Source organism: Chelonoidis abingdonii, chromosome 17, assembly GCF_003597395.2.
Source record: "Chelonoidis abingdonii isolate Lonesome George chromosome 17, CheloAbing_2.0, whole genome shotgun sequence".
Classification (NCBI taxonomy): Eukaryota; Metazoa; Chordata; order Testudines; family Testudinidae; genus Chelonoidis; species Chelonoidis abingdonii.
The window spans coordinates 7370856-7390831 of record NC_133785.1 but is presented as its reverse complement, the minus strand read 5'-3'; the positions used below and the strand labels follow the sequence as shown (position 1 = coordinate 7390831).

General features: G+C 57.1%; 1 protein-coding gene across 1 annotated transcript in view; it reads right to left on the bottom strand.

The window, feature by feature from the left end:
- Positions 1-233: 233 nt before the first annotated feature.
- Positions 234-19976, bottom strand: part of ACTN3 (actinin alpha 3) — a 34832-nt gene continuing 15089 nt past the window's right edge. Inside the window, exons 4-21 of the mRNA XM_032798797.2 lie at positions 19809-19895; positions 16350-16437; positions 15965-16043; positions 15363-15444; positions 9984-10069; positions 9518-9610; positions 8879-9109; positions 8133-8280; positions 7571-7721; positions 7139-7247; positions 6849-6989; positions 5570-5752; positions 5148-5282; positions 3229-3408; positions 2809-2955; positions 2210-2275; positions 1899-2057; positions 234-991 (exon numbers count right to left, since the gene is read on the bottom strand). Coding sequence (XP_032654688.1) covers positions 833-991; positions 1899-2057; positions 2210-2275; positions 2809-2955; positions 3229-3408; positions 5148-5282; positions 5570-5752; positions 6849-6989; positions 7139-7247; positions 7571-7721; positions 8133-8280; positions 8879-9109; positions 9518-9610; positions 9984-10069; positions 15363-15444; positions 15965-16043; positions 16350-16437; positions 19809-19895 — 2324 coding nt within the window. The 3' untranslated portion in view covers positions 234-832. The remainder of the gene's footprint in view (positions 992-1898; positions 2058-2209; positions 2276-2808; positions 2956-3228; positions 3409-5147; positions 5283-5569; positions 5753-6848; positions 6990-7138; positions 7248-7570; positions 7722-8132; positions 8281-8878; positions 9110-9517; positions 9611-9983; positions 10070-15362; positions 15445-15964; positions 16044-16349; positions 16438-19808; positions 19896-19976) is intronic.

Sequence of the window (19976 nt, the reverse complement as noted above, 5' to 3'; positions counted from 1 at the left end):
CTCAGATCTGTCTGCACGACAGGCACCACCCTTTCCCAGCAGTGCTTGGAAAACACCTGGGAACCTGAGAGTGGCACCGCTCTGCTCACCTCCTGCCACATATGCACTGATTCTCCTCCCCCAGAGAGCACTGCTCTCACCCCCACACACGCACACACACTAAGATCCTCTCCAGCCCAGGGGGTGAAGCCTCTCCCACATGCACTGTACAGAAGCCAGGTGGTTGGTGGGTCTCTCTGTTATGTTTCATTTATTAGCGAGTGTAAGGAGCACACCTGGCCCAGCCCGACCTGGCTCTGCTCCCCAGGTCTGCTGCCAGCCCTGTTCCTTGTGCCCCACCCTCAGTGCGCAGCTCCCTGCACTGGAGCCACAGAGATCGGGGCCATAGGACCCCTCAACAGGCAGCGAGCCCCTTAGCTGGGGACAGACATGCCGAGAACTGGCCCCACCTCCTGCATTTTTGAGGCAGCGAGGGGGAAGGTTGGAGTCCAAAGCACACCCAGAGGGGGAAGGGAGGTGCTGGGACTGGGGAACAAGGGGGGCTGATCCAGACTGGACAAGCGCGCATCTACTGGGGCAGCAGCAAAGACACAGAGATGAGGCGGCTCCTAGCTAGAGCTGGGCTTTGGGGGGGACTGGGGGCGAGACGTGGGGGATAGAGGGTCCTAACCCAGACAGATCCCCATCCATCTGTCCAGGCCACATGGGGCTCCACAGTGTTGTCGTTCCATGGGGCAGGGTGGTGGTGGGGGAATCCAGGCAGGTTCCCCCCACCGATCGGGGGGAGGGGTGTTGATCCTGCGAGGTGCAGCAGGGGCTCCCAGGGTGGGGGTTACAGGTCGCTCTCCCCGTATAGGGCGCTGGAGAAGGAGACATAGTCCAATGCGCCTGACACCGCGTCAGCCCCGCTGTACTTTGTCATGCGGCTGATGCAATACTCGGCCTGCTCCGGGGGCAGCTCCCGCCGCAGCTCCTCCACGGTGATGTAGTTCTGAAAGATGGGAGGGGAGATGGTTAGGGGGCAGCAGCCCAGCCCCCCTTCCCCCTCCCCTACCCATCAGGGGCCCTGGCTAGCTTAGGGAGACAAGCACAGGGCAGGGCAGCGCTGGAGCAAGGTCTGTAGGGCCTGTTCGGGCCTGCACTGCCCACACTCACTGTTCTAGCACAATCTCTCCCGGGGATTTGCTGCAGGGCCACCTGGCTGCGTGGGTCTAACTCAGCAGTTCTCAAACTTTGGGTCAGGACCCCAAAGTGGGTCATGACCAGAGCCGAAGCTCAAGCCCAACTGTCTGGGGCTGAAGCCTGAGGGCTTCAGCCCTGGGTGGCGGGGCTCAGGTTACAGACTCTCTGCTTGGGACTGAAGCCCTTGGGCTTTGGCCCCCCAAACCCCCACCCAGCGGTTCAGGCTTCGGTCCCCCCTCCTGGGGTTGTGTAGTAAATGTTGTTGGCAGAAGGGGGTCGTGGTGCAATGAAGTTTGAGAACCCCTGGTCTAACTACATGGGCAGAGGGCCCAGATCCAAGATGCTCTGAGACCCTGGTCACGCTGCATCCAAAACTGGGGAGAGGGGAACCCTCCTGAACCACAGCCTGTGACTCAGGGTTCTTGACAGGCTTGGGGCAAGGGAGCATCCCTGGGGGCCAGTGGAGGCAGCGTGGAATAAAACCTGCCCCCCACATACCTTCACAGCAGACAAGAGACCCAAGGGAAATTCCAGCAGACCCATGGGAGCTGGCTCAGTGTGACCTAGAGAGGCTACCAATCCCATCATGCACTGCAGCAAGGCCAGCCCCATCCCCTTCACCAGCTGCTATCCCACAGGCCCCAAGAGTTGAGAAAGACGCTCCCAGCCCAGCAGAGCCCTCCGAGAGGTCTCGAGGGGGACGTGGCTGGACTGACCTTGTCTGATGCCAGGATCTTGAAGGAGGCCACAACCTGCTCAGCCGTGTCAGTCTCGGCTGTCTCACGGGTCATGAAGTCGATGAAGGCCTGGAACGTCACCACGCCCGTGCTGTTGGGATCCACCAGCATCATGATCCGGGCAAACTCCACCTCACCCTGGAGGGTAGGAATGGGGGTGAGGCTGGGGTTGCACTGAGTTAGGCTCGGGGCTGAGCCCAGTGTGGCACTAGGGGGCACTGTGCTGCAGGGAGTGGGGCAGGGACTCAGTACAGCCAGTACTGGCCCTCCTAGGCGGGGGGGTCTCTTACCAGGTCATAGCCCATGGAGATCAGGCAGGCGCGGAAGTCATCAGGGTCCATCATCCCATTCCTCTTCTGTGGCAGGAAGCAGGGAGGGAAGAAAAGATGTCAAGCCAGGAATGTGCTCCCAAGGACCAGACCCATCTGGCAGGGGTACAGCCCAGGCAGCCTGAGCTCCCGCTACCAGTGAGTCCCCCTTGAAGCCCCACAGGGACCTCCACTAGGGTGCAGAGCTCCACCTCTGTGAGCCATTCATGCCCCCACACACTCAGGCTGTGTCAGGATTGAGGAGCATTGGCAGAGCTGTGGGTTGGGACTATGAGGCACCAGCAAAGCTGGCTGTGGGCAGCAGTGGTGGGGAGCTGGGTTATCTAGATGGGAGACAGATGTGGGGAGTGAAGTTATCTAGAAAGGTTATCAATGGGGGCAGGGCTATCTGGGTAAGGGTGGAGTTATCGATGAGGGTTATTGATGGGGGCAGGGCTATCCAGGCAGGGGTGGGGTTATTGATGGGGGCAGGGCTATCCAGGCAGGGGCGGGGTTATTGATGGGGGCAAGGCTATCCAGGCAGGGTCAGCATCATCAGGATGCCAAGGGCCATATCTCACCCGGTCAAAGTGGTTGAAGGATGCCCGGAACTCGTTCATCTGCTCCTGGCTGATGCCCTTGGCATCGCGGGTCAGGATCTGGTTCTCCACCTCGTTGATGGTTCGGGCGATGGTCGTCAGCAGCTGCTCCCAGCCCACCCGGATGTGCTGTGGGGACAGGAGAGTGGATCACAGCACCTGGGGGATCACCTCACTGAGATCACCCTCCCATCACTCTTGAACATTACTACACACAAAGCACAACCACATATCCCTCTATGATTCATGACAACTTTCCCTTCCAAACCCCTCCCCTGAGACCCTCTGCCCCTCTCAGAGCACCCTTAGTCATCCCCTCCTCCCGAGTCCCTCTGTCAGACCCTGATCCCTACTTGGAGAGCCCCCCCACAAGGAGCCCCACAGCCCCATCTGGCCTCTCACCTCCATAGTGTAGCTGGTGTGCTTGTTGTCAAAGACCAGGGCCTCCTGGATGAGCTGGTGGTCGCCTTCCAGCTTGTCGATGTTGGCCTTGTAGTTAATGATGTTCTGCTCCTGTTGCTTGAGATGATTCATCTGGTCCTCGAGGGAGCCACTGATGTCCACTGAGATGTGCCCAATCTCCTGTGGGGGGCAAGGGGCTGTCACTGTGTGAGGACACTGTGCCCTGCTCTTCTTGCTGGACCCCACGCCTCTCCTAGAGCTGAGAGAGAACCCAGGAGTCCTGGCCCCCCGCTTCCCACTCCCTCGCTCTAACCATTATAGACTCATGGAATCATAGAAGTGGAAGGGACCTCAAGCGGTCACCTACTCACCTACTCCAATCCATCAGGACTAAGTAGTAACAGGACCATCCCTGGCAGGTGTGTGTCCAACCTGCTCTTAAAAACCTCCAGTGATGGAGATTCCACAACCTCCCCAGGCAATTTATTCCAGTGCTTAACCAGCCTGACAGGAAGTTTTTCCTAATGTCCAGTCTAAACCTCCCAGGCTGCAATTTAAGCCCATTGCTTCTTGTTCTATCCTCAGAGGTTAAGGAGAACAATTCTTCTCCCTCTTCCCTGTAACAACCTTTATTGTACTTGACAACTATTATCATGTCCCTCCTTCAGCCTTCTCTTCTCCAAACTTCCCTCATAGGTCATGTTTTCTAGACATTTAATAGTTTTTGTTGCTCTTCTCTGGACTTTCTCCAATTTGTCCTCATCTTTCCTGAAATGTGGCGCCCAGAACTGGACACAATACTTCAGCTGAGGCCTAATCAGTGCGGAGCAGAGCGGAAGAATTACTTCTCATGTCTTGCTTACAACACTCCTGCTAATACATCCCAGAAGGATGTTTGCCTTTTTTGCAACAGTGTTACACTGTTGACTCATATTTAGCTTGGGATCCACTATGACCCCCAGATCCCTTTCCGCAGCACTCCTTCCTAGGCAGTCATTTCCCATTTTGTATGTGTGCGATGACTGTTCCTTCCTAAGTGGAGTACTTTGCATTTGTCCTTATTGAATTTCATGCTATTGATAAATCTGTGCTGACTGTTACTTATCACCTTATTATCATCTAGGTGTTTGCAAACTGATTGCTTAATTATTTGCTCCATTATCTTTCTGGGTACTGACGTTATGCTGACTGATCTATAATTCCCCCGGTTGTCCTTATTCCCTTTTCTATAGATGGGCACTACATTTGCCCTTTTCCAGTCTTCTGGAATCTCTCCCGACTTCCATGACGTTTGAAGATAATCGCTAATAGTTCATATATCTCCTCAGTCAGCTCCTTGAGTATTCTAGGATGTTTTTCATCAGGCCCTGGTGACTTGGAAGACATCTGACTTGTCTAAGTAAGTTTTAACTTGTTCTTTCCCTATTTTAGCCTTTGATCCTACCTCATTTTCCCTGGCATTCACTGTTAGATGGCCAATCACTACTAACCTTTTTGGTGAAAACTGAAACAAAAAACAGTCATTTAGCACTTCAGCCATTCCCACATTTTCTGTTGTGTTTTCCCTCTCATTGAGTAATGGGCCTACCTGTCCTTGGTCAGCTTCTTGCTTCTAATGTATTTGTAGAACATTTTCTTGTTACCCTTTATGACTCTAGCTAGTTTGATCTCGTTTTGTGCCTTGGCCTTTCTGATTTTGTCACTACATACTTTGTTATTTGTTTATATTCATCCTTTGTAATTTGACCAAGTTTCCACTTGTTGTAAGACTCTTTTTTGAATTTCAGATTGTTGAAGATCTCCTCTCTATCTCGGAGCTGTGGCTAGAACCCAGGAGTCCTGACTCCCAACCCCCCCAACCATTAGTCCTCACTCCTTTCCCAGAGCCGTGGCTAGAATCCACACACTGGAGCTCTCACCTCCATCTTGGTCTGGATCCAGGGCCCCAAGACATTGGCCTGGGCAGCAAATTGGCGCCGCAGCCGCTCATTGGCCTGTTGCCGCGCCAGCTCCTCCTGCAGCATCTGGTCTCGGTGTGGCACCAGCTGCTTCACCTGTGGGGGAGGGAGCAGCAGGTGAGAGGCTGTGGGACAGGGCTCCAGATGGGAGGCGGCTGAGTGCAATGGGCTGGGAAGGTGGGGTTTCAGCTCGGGGAGGCCAGGGCCCAAGAGCAGTGGGGCTGGGGAGGCAGGGCCAGACAGAGAGGCACTGACAGACTGACAGACAGGCAGGGGGTGTGAGGCCTGCGGGGTCAGATGGCTAGCTGGACAGTGGGGTGGGACAGACACAGTCAGGGGGTGGGAGGGTCAGCCGGGTCCCCGCTCCCAGTGGCTGCACTCACCGTGTCCCACTTGCTGGCGATGTCAAGGTGTGAGAGATTGGTGTAAGGGTTCACCCCGCTCAGCTTGATGCCATAGGTCTGGGCGATCTTCTGGATCTCGTTCTGGATGCCTAGGATGGCCATGCGCTCCTTGTCGGCCTCGGGCAGCGTGGCCTTGAACTGCTCATGGGCCGTGATCAGGCTCTGCGGGCAGGGGGACAGTCACCATGGGGGGAGTGTGGCCCAAAGAGCCCCTCACGGCCCATGGGCTGAGGGCCCATAGCCCTGTGTCAGATCCGGCCTGACGCCCTCACTCCGCACCACGCTGGGGGCAGAACATGTCCTGCTAGGTCTGGTGTGTACAGCAGTGGCCCGCTGGTCCCCAGATCCCTGTGGGATGTTTGCACGGGCTCTGCCCAGAGTTACTGACATGCTGGTTGTATGTTCCTACAGCGCCTTTGGGAGGCAGAGCCTCCACCCAGCCTGGACAGCGCAAGGGGCAGTGACCCAGCTGGCTGGTTGGACAGTGACAGGATATTTACATATAAGGCAAACAAAGCCATTAAGCTAACAAGCGGTGAAAGAGACACCTGAGTGATCATGTCTGGGATAGAGCCTGCACCCCAGGCCGCCCTCTGGCTCTGGATGCAGGGATAATGGCCTCTGGTGACACAGGGGGAACAGAGAGACCTTCTCATTACCCGTCATGGAGGGGCCAGAGGAAGCAGTGCCTCTGAGCCTAGGAAAGCTGGGTCCCTTGGCCGGGGGGGCTGGAGATGCTGCAAACTTGAGGTGGTTGAGAAAACTGCTCGGGCAAAGGCTGGAACTTTGGGAAATTATGTGTGTTAGTTAGAAAGCGGGTTTTGTTCTCTCCAGCAAAGCTCTGTCTTGCTGAGACTGAGGGGTAACACCAGGGCTTACGGTTCTGGACAGCTGAGCAGAGCAACACAGGGACACAGGGACACTGTGGCCCACTGCACCACACCCCACAGACCTCCCACTTCCCTTGTCCCGCTCCCACCCAGCCCCAGCCCTGCCACTTCCCCTAATTCCCCCCTTGGACTCCCCCACCTCCCCTAACCCCAGAGAGCAGGGGGCCGAGGGATTCATACACAGAGAGGAAACTAAGGCACAGAGCAGGAAAACAACACTCCCTGTTCTAACCACTAGACCCCACTCCCCTCCCAGAGCCAGGAAGAGAACCCAGGAGTCCTGGCTCCCAGTCCCCCCTGCTCTAACCACTAGACCCCACTCCCCTCCCAGAGCCAGGGATCTAGCCCAGGGGCCCAGTGGGCCGCACCTGGATCTCCTCAATGCTGTGCACGATGAACATGTCCTGCAGGTCCTCGGTGGCACCATCCATCCAGTTGTTGAAGGGGGCAGCTCTCTTGGCAAACTCAAGGTACAACTGGTCGATGGTCTCCAGCAGCTTCTCCACCCGCTGGGCAGGGGCAGAGCCAGACAGTTAGAGGGGAAAGGGCACCTACCATCCTCCCGGCCCCTGCACCGGGGCAGGCCTGTCCTCTGGCCACACCCCTCCCCACTCCGGTTGGCAGCAGGAGCTCCCCGCCATTCGGGGCCTCCTCTCACCTCCAGCGCGTCCCTCCTCTTCTGGGTCAGGGTGCCCAGCGTGTCCCATTGGTCACAGATGGCCTGGCAGCGGGAGTTCACCGAGGCAGCATCATGGTAGTCCAGCTCACTGCGGAGAAGGGGAGAGTTGGTGGGAAAGTAAGGGCAATGAGCCATGGGGCAAAGCACAGAGCCACTGGGCTGCCATGGGGCAGGGCACAGAGCCACTGGGCTGCCACAGGGCAGGGCACACAGCAACTGGGCTGCCACGGGGGAGGGCACAGAGCCCTGGATACTGCCCACCTAGCTAGGGACAGCACCTGCCCGGGCACTAGGAGCTGGGTGTGGCCTCGTGGTTAGAGCAGGGGGCTGAGAGTGAGGACTCCTGAGTTCTCTCCCTGGCTCTGGCATGGAGATTCTGACTGGGGTGTGTGTCTCAGGCCCAGCACTTACTTAAGCTCCTGGGCGATGGCAGCAATCTGCTCCACGCGGTCCTGGTGGGCAGCCAGGTCGCTCTCAAAGGCCTCGTGTTTGCGCATCAGCGCCCGCACCTCCATGAGCGAGGCTGACTCATAGTCCCTCTGCGAAAGCATTTCCTCCTTCCCTGCAGGGGCAGCATAGTCTGAGCCTGGCCAGCCTTCTCCAACCCCAACCCACCAGCTCCCGCCCTTTGTACCCTCTTCCCCTTACCCTATGGGCTTCTGGGGCAGGGAGGAACCTGAAGGGGGAATGCCCACATAGGCATCACTGACGGCAGAGCCCCACCCTGTCCCAGAGGGCTGGGAGGAGCCCGGGGCAGGGCCTGAGGGGTAGTGCCCTCCTGGGGCGGGGACTGGAGCAGTCCCCTCTGGGGGAGATCCACAGTGAGGGTACCCCATAGCGCAGGTGTAGGAGAAGGCAGGGTGATCCCTGTAGCAGAAAGGGGTATTCTCATAGTGAGGGATTGGGGTGGGGGGAGCCCTGTAGCAGAAGGGGCTGGGGGGATCCCTGGCCCATGGGGACAGGGGGTTGATACCTCTGGTCCAGGACTCATGCAGCGTCGCCTTCTGCTTGAACTTCTCAGCCAGGTGCTCCAGGCGCTCCAGGCGGCGGATCTCAGTCAGCAGCCACTCCTCATAGCCCTTCTCCGCCTGCTCCAGCCCCTTCCAGGCGTTGGCAATATCCTACCCCCACCGCAGACAGAGATGCGTGAGCCTGGGTGCTGCCCCCTCCTCCCACACACACAGCACCAGGGCAGTGCTGGAGCTGGCCACCTACCCTGCCTCACCCCTGCCCGTCCCCTGGGGCAGCAGCACCCAGATCACAGCCACACTGCCCCTGGACACCCCAGCTTGGGCCCCATCAGCAACAGACAAGCTCTGTGATAGTCCATGTCTGGTGTGTGTCCTCATCACCCTCAGTACTTGGCTCTACACCACATGGGCACCGTCTCCCAGGTACACATGGCTCCCTGTCCAGTGGGCACCAACCCCTGGGCACATGTGGTTCCCCATCCCATGGGCACTGCCCCCAGGCACACATAGCTCCCTATCAGTGGGCACCACCACCCAGGCACATGTGGCTCCGTGCTCCATGAGCACCATCACACAACAGGGATGTGTCGGCCGCTGGTCCATGTGAACCCATGTCCCATGGATGTGCCACGCAGGCCTCATCCCCTCTCAGGGTAGCAGAGGCAGTGTCCATGGATGGATGGCAGATCCCCTCGCAGGTGCCAAGGGCCCCATGGCAGGTGCATGGCCTCCCTGTGCCATGGCTCACCGAGACCATCTTGCCCTCGGAGGGCATGAAGGCAGGCCGGTTGCTGAGGCGCAGCTTGGTCTGCAGGGTGTTGAAGTTGATCTCGAGCTGGCATTTCTCCTGCACGCGGGGTGGTTTGTGGACTCGGCGATAGTCCCGGAAATCCTCCAGCTTGCGCCGCATGGCGCTCATGCTCTTCTCTGCCACGCGGTTCTCTAGCCATGGGATGGTGCGCCGGATCCACTCCAGCAGCTGTGGGGAGCCGTGGGGAGGGTGACGGCCAGCAGGGGGCAGTGCTGGGTCACTCCAGCCCCTACAGGCCCTTGGGGGAGAGCCACAGGCACATAGCCCAACACTAGCTCCTCACTCCCCAGCCCGGCCCTCAGCACCCCTCTCCTCCAAGCATTAACTAATACAGCTGCACCCCATCAGGCCAGTATATCACCCCCACTGCACCCAAGGGACCTGGCTCCCAGCCCCTCCCACTGCTTTAACCCACTAGATCTCCCTCCCCTGCTGGAGCCAGGCCAGAACCCAGGAGTCCTGATGCCCATTCAGGGCCTTGCTGCCTCTCTCCAGTGCGCCCAGTCCTGGGAGCAAGCCCCCAGCAGGTGTCAGGGTGAGGGGACATGGCGTCTTCAGGGGAGGATGGATTGGTACCTCGCTTGCCAGCTTCTCGTACTCCTCCATCAGTTTCTCGTTCTCCTGATTGACAGCCAGCACCTTGCAGATCCTGTTTGCAGCCGTCTCGGCCTGGGATGGGGTGGGGGAAGAAACACCACATTACTTCTCAAGGGCGGGGAGGGGGAATAGAGCAGCCTGAGCACAGTCCTTCCCTTCCCCTGACCAAGATCGGGGCCCCCTGTCGAGCATCTGTGGGGCCTCGCGGGAGGGAGCTGTGCTGGGCCCTGCAAGGACCCTGAGCAAAGTCAGGCCCCTGTTGGGCAGGATGCTGCACAGACACCCCCACCTGAGGTTGGGACCCCTGTTGTGCCAGGCATCACACTGATCCCAACAGAGACTGGGGCCCCATGGAGGTGGGTACCACACAGACCCCAACCAAGACTGTCCCCAACCCCAGCCCCATTTGCACTGGAGACACACACACACACGCATGCACGCACACCTGCTCTGCTCCAGCAAAGGCGTGGTAGAAGCAGGACACGTAGGTCATGATGGCTTTCTCATCTGGCTTGGGCGTGTTGACAATGTCTGCAGAGAGATGCCAGCAGCTCAGTGGGGGTGAGGGAGCGAGGGTGTGACCTGCCCACGCATCCCTGCACTGGAGTCTCGACTACTTCCCTCGCCAACCCAGCACCCTGTGTGACCTCCGGAACCCAGGCAGGCACTTCCGTTTAAGCGGCGGGGGGGGGGGGTGTCCTTCCGCGCTCCGGGTCTTCAGTGGCAATTCTGCGGCGGGTCCTTCACTCGCTCCAGGATCCGCCGCCAAAGTGCTCCAAAGACTGGGAGCGCGGAAGGACCCCCCCCAGGGCGCCAAAAACCCTGGTGCCGCTCCTGGGACACCCCCGCCTTGGATCCCCGCGTCCGGCTGCTCGGGGAGTGTGTGGTGCGGAGCCTGCGGCTGAAGCCGGAGCGCTGGGAGCGCTGTGAGGGCAGCCCTGAGGCGCAGCCCCTGCTGCGGGGCTTCCTGGAGGGCACCGCGGGGCAGCCGCCACTGCTGCTGGGGATGCTGAGGCCGGCGGGGCAGCTGGCGCTCAGCACCAAGCTCCCTGCCAGCCCCGGCCGCGGCAAGGTGCTGTTCTTCCTGCACAGGGGGCCCGGGCCGCTGAGCGCCCCGCCCGGCCCCAGGGAGCTGCTCTACGGGGACCTGCCCGCCTCCTCCCTGGAGCACTTCTCCGCCCTGGTGGAGGAGGTAAGGGGGCCGCGTGCGGGAAGCCCCAGCGCGGGGGCGGCTGGATGGGAGCCCAGGAGCAGCCCCTTCCCCTCCGCGGTTCTGGGTCCTGGCGGCTGGCAGGGACCTACCCCCGCGGCTGCCCCCCTTCTGGCCTGTCTCCCAGTCTCTAGCAGCCCAGGGAGCCAGCGAGGTGCCCAGCCTGGCCATGCTAGTGCCCCAGGTCCCTGGGCGGGCCTGGCACCAGTACGGAACCTCTCTGGTTCCCACCTTAGTTCAGAGATCTGTGACCCATCCCCACCCTCAAGGCTCTCTCCCCTCAGCTTGGCTGAGCCAGAGGTGGAGGCTGAGAAGCTGTAGCCTGGCCAAGCAGTGGGGTTTTTTAGCTCATGGAGCAGCAGCTCATGCATTGGGAAGCAGAGATTTCAGGGTCAGTCCCTGCTGCAGTGGCTCACCCAGGGGTGTCCCCAGGGACACTGGTTACAGTGGTAAAAAACAAGTTGCTAAGGGGTTGTGTGCAATGTTAAGGTAACATCAAGGAGAACAAGTTGCTAAGGGACAACAATGCAAAACTGGAACACACACAACACTGTGTAACACCATGTATCTCAGTACATCAGCCCCACACATCCCTGTTTCCAGATACCATCCATTCCCAGAGAAAAGCTGCTCTACTTAGCCACACTCACAGGCCACCAGATACCCTTAACTCTGCCATCTGTAAGCCCCAGGCTAGCCCAGCAGGGAAGTGTTTACAAAATCAAAACACACCTGTAGACAGGGCCTATTTAATGCCAGTGTTCCTATGGGATTAATCTGTATTTCTCATGGTTAGCTTGAATCTGGTTTATTTCTGTTTAGGACTTGTCAAGAATCACAACTATATGTCCTTTTTGTTTGTAATCTTAATATTGTGAACTAGAATATGTTACCAGAATTTTTCCCAATAGAGGTGTCACCTAAAGAATTTTTTTTAAATAAACATTTATTTTGAATGTGTTCAGTATGAATTTAAGATGGGAAATCTGCGCAATGATAAGAGTATATGTGGAAGTAGGTATAAATGTGGCAGTATTTTGGAGTTGGCATTGTTATATTAAGACACTGAACCTTCATCTCACAGTTGTAGGCTACCAACCAAGTTATTTTGATTTTGTGGGATAACATATTTGTTTATGTGGAGCAATATTACATCTCAATCTTTTTGATGGATTCTGCAATTTGGTAAGTCATAACTGCACAGATTGTAGTGTTTGTGTGCTGTGATTTTGTTTGCAAATGGTGACAGGTAGCATATGAGAGGATTTGTAAGCTCCAGCTGTTATGTAGAATTTTTTGGGGTGTAGAATTTTTTGGGGTGTAATGAATAGTTTTAGATTGATGTCACTGAGGCTCCTTTGGTCATGTGTCCTGAGCAGGGTGCATGTGCTGATCTCTGCTATGCATATTTCTTTCTGTAGCTTTTTGTTCATGAGCTGTAAGCATTGTTTCATGGCATTCTATGGAGGGTAGAATTAAGGGTCTGACTGTGGGGACAATAGCTGAGTAGGACTGGTTGGCTGGGGGAATGGGCAGTGTGTGAGTGAGAGAGAGAAGAGGAGGGATGTAGGTGAATGGTTTTGTGCTGTGTTTCCTGGCATTGTGCATTTGGGTTTTGCGTCGCTGTCTCTCAGCCACCTGAACTGTTTTTACAAAGTATCTTTTGTGTTTGAATTTCCTGGTTTTCTTGAAAATAGAGAGAGCCAGGCTCAAGAGGACTCAACCAAGGAGGCTCCTTCTCCTCCCCTGTGCAGTCACTTTGCACCTGCTGTGTGTGCAGAGTAGGGTGAAGCTGGGCTGGCACCAAGGGGCTGTGTGGTTCCCCTGGGTGAATTGCACCAGGAGCTCAGTGCCAACCCCATAGATTCTTCTGGCACAGGAGATATTTCAGGGCAGATCGAGGGCAGGAAGAGACAGGCCTGCACCCTAGGTATCCCCTGGTACAGTGATGCCTATAGAGACTATGGCAGTGGGAGGCAGAGAGGGCAAGCTAGGGCTGTCCGCAGGCTGCTCTGACCTGCTACTGTGGCCTCTCTGTCCCCTGCCTGCCCCAGCACCACATCAGGGAGGTACAAAGCCTCCCCTCTCAGTCCCTGCACGACTCAAGAACCCAACCTGCTATAGAAAATCCACACTCAGCTTGATCATTCATGACGCTTCTCTGGTGTGAACAAATTGCACTATTGGGCTGAATCAGCCACTCACACTGGGGACAGGAGCAGGCCCTTCCACCCAGGGTGAGGCAGGCCGTGCAGATGAGCCCACAGCTCTGTGGTGATGCCTCGTATGGGAACGCCTCTGCTTGTGTCACGTGCTGCTGTTTGGCAGAGGGACTGAGCTGGGCCTGAGGGCAGTGCAGGCAGGGCCGGTGCAACCATTTAGGCGAGGCGCTGGGATTTGGGGGACACCATTTTCTTCAGCAGCGACTGTGGCAGCCGGATCTTCGTCCGCCCCAGTCGCCGCCAGCATTTAGGCAGAGGGAGCTGGTGCAGGGGAGCATGGGGAGGGTCGCCTTCAGCAAGTAAGGGGGGCGTGGCACGCAGGGGAAGTCCCCACCCCAGCTCATACCTGCCCCGCCTCCTCCCCAAACACACCATAGCTGCTTCACTTCTCCTGCCTCCCAGGCTTTCGGCACCTAAGCTGATTGGCGCCGCAAGCCTGGGAGGTGGGAGAAGTGAAGCAGCCATGGCGTGCTCGGGGTGCTCGTGCGCGGAGCAGGAGTGAGCTGGGGCGGGGGGGTGCCTCAGGGCGGAGGGTGGGGAGCTACCGCGGGGGCGGGGGCAGTGCCTCAGGGCCGGGAGAGCGCAAGGTGGAAGTTTCGCCTAGGGCGCGAAACATCCTTGCACTGGCCCTGCCAGAACCCCCCCACCCCCATCTCCAGAGCACTCCTCCCAGCCCCAGCCCTTCCCGCGGGATGTGCCTGTGAGAGAGTGGGAACATTTCATAATATTTTTGAGACTTCTATGTGTGCCTCAGTTTCCCCCTGTACTTTGCATGGCTAGCCGATGGGGGGAAGGAATTATGTTTGCTCTCAGGGCTGGTCTCCATTAGACACTTACATCGGCATAGCCAGGTCTCCCTGGGGTGTGAGAAATCCCCACCACCACCCGTGGTATAGCTATACTGACCTCCCCCCAGTGTGGACAGGGCTAGAGGGATAGAAGAATTCTCCGGCTGACCTAGTTACTGCCTCTCGGGGAGGTGGGAAACTACAGCCATGGGCAAAGCCCTCTCCTGGGATAGGTGGTGTCTACAGTGAAGCGCTGCAGTGGCTGAAGTGCAGAGACACCCTGCCCAGGAGACACAGTGGTGCCTCACTTCCCTGCTAGGCTGGATTGAATACATTTGTTAATGACCAGATCAACAAGGGGGCCAGCGAGACAAAGCCAATCCAAAGTGTCAGGGATCTAGGTGAGGGCTGTGAATTCAGCCTAGCCCAGCCTGGGTGCCAAGGACTGAGCCTGGCCCAGGAAGCCCAACACGCGGAGCCTGGCACTGGAGGTTACTGGGGCTGGGCTGGTGAATTGCTCTGGGCTGAGCAGATGGACTGTGCTGGAGCCCTGATTTCTCTGTACGAACCTCAGTACTCCAGGTGACTCACAAGCCCTGCTCCGTTTGGAGAAGGCTCTTTGGTGCCACGACAGATCCCAGCTGGGGTGTGTCAGTCCTGAGAGGTGGACAAGACTCTGCCAGGAGCTTGTCCCAGCTGGACTCGCAGGGCAGAGCTCAGGGGGTGAAGCAGGGGGGTGGGAGCCCAGAAGCTCAGTCTAGGGGGCAGTGAGGCTACATGGCCTGTCCTGAAGCGCGCGCGTGCGTGCGTGTGTTTTTCTGGCATACATAGAGGTCCCTCCAACAGACTGTTTCAGAACTGGGGTGTAGCGCAGATCCTGGGGGGTCTATGACAGTGTCCCCCAGCCCCTGTCTGGAAGCATGCTCCCCCTCAGGCTGGGCTGCATAGGCCCAGAGTGCCAGCTGCCCTGGGCATTACAGCCATGTCCCCTGGATCCACGGCCTGCAAGAGAGACCAGCAGGGCTGGTGTGGCAGCCGAATGGGCCATGAAGGGAGGGGAGAGTCTGGCTCCAGGCACCTCGTTCTACAGAGCATCCCAGTGTGGCGGGTCAAGGGGACAGCCTGAGATCCCCACAGGAGGAAACAGAAAAAGGGACACTGGAGAGGAGGATTCCCTCCTACCTACCCACAAAGGAATCAGTGGCAGAGCCAAAAACAAAACCCAGGAGTCCTGGCTCCTAGCCCCCTGCTCTAACCCACTAGATTCCCTCCCGAGCTGGGAGAGAAACCAGGCGTTCAGACCTACAGAATCAGGTCTGGGGACTGAAGTGGGAGCTCAGGTAGGAGGAGGATAAATGATTACATTTCCAGGGCCAAGCTGGTTCAGCCAGGCCCTGATAGGGCCCAGGAGAAGGGTCGGGGTCAGAGGTCAGGATCAGGTTCAAGGGTTAGGAGTTGGGATTAGGACTGCGAGCCAAGATCAGGATTAGGGGGCCAGGGTCAGGCCAAGGTTCCAGGGTCAAGGTCACGCAAAGGGCCAGGCCAGAGCACTGGGTCCCCAGGCCGCTCTGTGCAGCTCTCGGAGTGCTGCACCCAGCCCTCACCTTCAGCGTCCAGCATCTTGGGGATGTCGAGGTACTTCTCAGCCACTTCAAAGGCCGTGTTGAGGTTCCCGATGGGGTCATCCTAGGCACAGAGAGGCAGAGCTGTGAGACTCGGAGGAGCTTGGTGACAGGCAGGGGCCCAGGGGGCAAAGGGGGCTGCGTTAGCCACAGGCAAGGCGGGCTCCGTGAGAAGGACGGGGCCCTGCAGGGAGCAGGGCAGGAAGGGGGGCCTAAGCCATGCAGTGGGAGGTGGGGGGGCACATTGGCGGTAACAGGGAGGGGAGGGCGTTCACGGGGGCAGGAAGCTGCTGCCCAGAGCTCAGATAACAGGTCAGGGACAAGGATCTGGCCAGCAAAGAGCTGAACGTCCTTGCGTAGAAACAGCCGGAGAGGGGGACGAAGGAAACTAAATGGGGGCTGGGGCAGTGCCAGGAGCCAGGACCAATGTCACTGGGGTGGTAGCCGGGAGGGCTGTCCTGTGGTAGCAGGGAGCTGGGGGGCAGGGGCTGGGAGGAGGGGAAGCAGCAAGGGTGGGGGCTGGGGCAATGGGGGGAATGCCTGGGGAAGGGTGGGGGAGACAGCGGGGGTAGGGGCTGTTGCACCTTTCTGAGCTTCGCATAGTCGATGAGGTCAGGCCGGTGGCGGTGGATCAGGGCGCACAGAGCCAGCCCGTCCTTCCAGCTGCGCCGCATCCGGGGGGAAGGAGAAGGAGAAGTCAGGTGATCCTCGGCTATGACCCCTGGCCAGCTGCAGGTGCTGTGCTGGGGCCGGGAACTACACACGCACCCCAGCCCCGCCCTACGCTCCCTCCTCCGGCTCACCTGCCCCTGGGCTCCTTCACTCCAGCGGGCACTGATGGAGCTGCTGCCTCCTGGGAGCGGGGCTGAGCCTCAGCCAGCTCGACTCATGAAGGCCACAGGGTGAGGGCACCCCTGGGGCCTGCCCCAAATCCCCAAGCGAGGCCTCCCTCCCCACAGTCCTCCCTACCTGATGTGGAAGTTCTGCACATTGACATTCCGATATGGAGCCGTCTTCCTCTGGCACCACAGCAGCAGTCCCTCCTTGGCCGAGGTCTCTGCAAGAAACCAGGTAGCATGGCTCAGACCCCCCTGGCCCCGGTGCATGGAGGGAGTGAGAAGCAGGAGATGGGGTGGGGGTAGAGTGGCCCCTGGCAGGAAGGGCCTGCAGTGCAAGGGACAGCCTTACCCATAGCCCACCATTGGTGGGTGTGTGGGCAGGGCTGGCTCTACCATTTTTGCCGCCCCAAACAAACAAACAAAAAAAAATGCGGCTCAGACTGTCACCACCTGAACTGCCGAAGCGGAAAAAATTAAAAAAAAAAAAAACCCGCTCGGACTGCCGCTGCCTGAACTGCTGAAGTGCAAAAAATAAAACCCCAAAACCGCTCGGACTGCAGCCGCTCAAACTGCCAAAGCAGAAAAAAAAAACCCAACCACTTGGACTGCTGCCATCCGAACTGCTGAAGCGCAAAAATAAATAAATAAATAAATAAAAAGCCACCCGGACTCCGCCGCCCCAAGTATGGATGGAATGCCGCCCCTTAGCATGCGCCGCCCCAGGCATATGCTTGTTCCGCTGGTGCCTGGAGCCAGCCCTGTGTGTGGGGGCAGCAGGGATGTCTCAGATTCATGGAGTGCCAGCCCAGAAGGGACTCATAGACTCATAGACTTTAAGGTCAGAAGGGACTGTTATGATTATCTAGTTTGACCTCCTGCACAATGCAGGCCACAGAATCTCACCCACCCACTCCTGTAACAAAATCCTGACCTGTCTGAGCTACTGAAGTCCTCAACTTGTGGTTTAAAGACTTGAAGGTGCAGAGAATCCTCCAGCAAGTGACCCGTGCCCCACACTGCAGAGGAAGGTGAAAACCCCCAGGGCCTCTGCCAGTCTGCCCTGGAGGAAAATTCCTTCCCGACCCCAAATATGGCAATCAGTTAAACCCTGAGCATGTGGGCAAGACTCATCAGCCAGACACCCAGGAAAGAATTCTCTGTAGTAACTCAGATCCCACCCTATCTAGTGTTCCATCACAGGCCATTGGGCATATTTACTGCTAACAGTCTAAGATCAGTAATTGACAAATTAGGCTATCCCATCAATACCATCCCTCCATAAACTTATCACTGTCTCTGAGCCAAGATATGTCTTTGCCCACTGTCCCTTGGAAGGGCTATTCCAGAATTCCTTCTCTGGCGGTTAGAATCTTTGTTCTGAATTTCAGGTCTAACTTCTGATGGACATCAGTTTTATCTTTGCTCTTGTGTACCAATTGTACTTGAGGCTTAAATTCTTCCTTCTTGTATTTATCCTCTGATATATTATAGAGCTACATTATCTTCCCTCAGCCTTTTTTGGTTAGGCTAAACAAGCCAAACTCTGAGTTTCCTTTCATAAGACAGGTTTTCCATTCCTCGGATCATCCTAGTAGCCCTTCTCTGGACCGGTTCCAGTTTGAATTCATCCTTCTTAAACATGGAACACCAGAACTGCACACAATATTAGATCACCCAGTCTGCATAGCCCAGGCCAGAGAACCTCACCCAGCTACCACTGCATTGCACCCATCACTTCTGTTTGGCTAAAGCATTTCAGGCCTCAGGAGACTAACCTGCTGTGAGCCCTAGGCCAAAAACAGCAGAGGCCCAGGGGCCACCAATGCTCAATCTCTCTGTGATGTCAGAGAATGGATTTGGCAAGGCATGCCCAGATGATCCCTCCAGGTGATCCATGCCCTATGGTGCAGGGGAAGACGAAAGGTCCCTGCCAATCAGACTGAGGGAAAATTTATTCCTGACCCCAAATCTGGCCATCAGTGACCCTGAGAATGGGAGCAAGACACACCAGCTAGGCAGCTAAGCCAGAGTCTCTGAACCATCTCAGAGCACTGGCCATCCCTACATGTGTCCCATCTCCAGCTGTGGCCGATCTCTAATGCTTCAGAGAAAGAAGGAAAAAACACCCAGACATAGCCAGCCAATTGTGAACTGGAGAAAAAAATCCTTCCTGACCCCTGCCCTGACCAGCTGCAGTCCTGAAGCATGAGATTAGATTATAGTCAATACTGAGGTGTAACGGTGAGTATGTGTATGGCTATATACAGGGATGTGTAATGTATCGGAGGGGTATGGGGTGTGCAGCTAAAAGGCATTTGTATGGGGGTGTATAATGTACAGGGATCGGTACAGGGGTATACAGTGTATAGGAGTGTATATAGGGGCTGTTTGGGGTCCATAGTGTATAGGGGAATGTACATAGGATATATATGGAGTATACAATGTATAGGGGTATATGGGGGGTGTAGTATAGTGTACAGAAGATATATGGAGTGTGTAGGGTCCATGTATAGGGGTTTATATAGGGTGCATGATTGTGTATAAGGGTGTGTATAGGGGCCTTCCGGGATCTATAGTGTACAAGGATATGTATATGGGGTGTGTATGATCTAATGTATGGGGGTGTAGGTGTGTAAAGTATAGGAGTATATGGAGTGTATAGTGTTTGGGTGCATGTATAGGGGTTTATATAGGGGTGTGTGTTTGCAGATAGTTATGTATAGGGGCTATATGGGATGTATAGTGTAGAGGAATATGTATATGGGGTGTGCATGGAGTGTATTATGTATAAGAATACGTGTGGGGTGTAGGTATAGGGGTGTACAGTACATAGGGGTATGTGTAGTGTCCAGGAGATATAGGCAGGGCCAGCTCCAGGCCCCAGCACGCCAAGCGTGTGCTTGAGGCAGCATGCCGCGGGGGGCGCTCTGCCAGTTGTCTGGAGGGCGGCGGGCGGCTCTGGTGGACCTCCCGCAGACGTGGCTGCAGAGGGTCCGCTGGTCCCGCGGCTCCAGTGGAGCATCCGCAGGCATGCCTGCGGGAGGTCCACTGGAGCCGCGGGACCAGCGGACCCTCCGCAGCCATGGCTACAGGAGATCCACCAGAGCCGCAGAACTGGCGAGCGGCAGAGCGCCCCGCGCGGAATGCCACCGTGCTTGGGGCAGCGAAATGGCTAGAGCCAGCCCTGGATATAGGGAGTATGTAGTGTATAGGGGTTATATAGGGTGGATGTGGATGTGGATGGGGTGCGTCCATTTAGGTGGCCTAGGCAATCGCCTAGGGCGCCAGGATTATTGGTGGGTGGCATTTTGCCGGAGGGAGCGGCAGGCGGCTCCGGTGGAGCTTCCGCAGTCGTGCCTGCGGATGGTTGGCTGCTCGCGAGGCTCCGGTGGACCGCCCGCAGGCACGACTGCGGCAGCTCCACCGGAGCCGCGGGACCAGCACGTGGGGCAGCGAAATTGCCGTGGGCCTAGGGCACTAAAACCCCTAGCGCTGGTCCTGGATGCGGTGTAGATGGGTGTCTGGAGTATATGCTACAGGAGTATGTATCGGGGGGGTATAAAGTGACAGAGCCCAGTCCCACACTCACCTTCCACTGAGATGTCCTGGATGGCGAAGCGCAGGATAATTGTCCAGATCATCCCCAGAGTCATCTTCAAATTTCCATCCACAATTTCTGAAGGAGGGGAGAGGAGTCAGAGCGGGGTGGGGCGAGTGACAGAAAGAGACGGGTGTCCAAGGGGCGGGGGAGAGATGG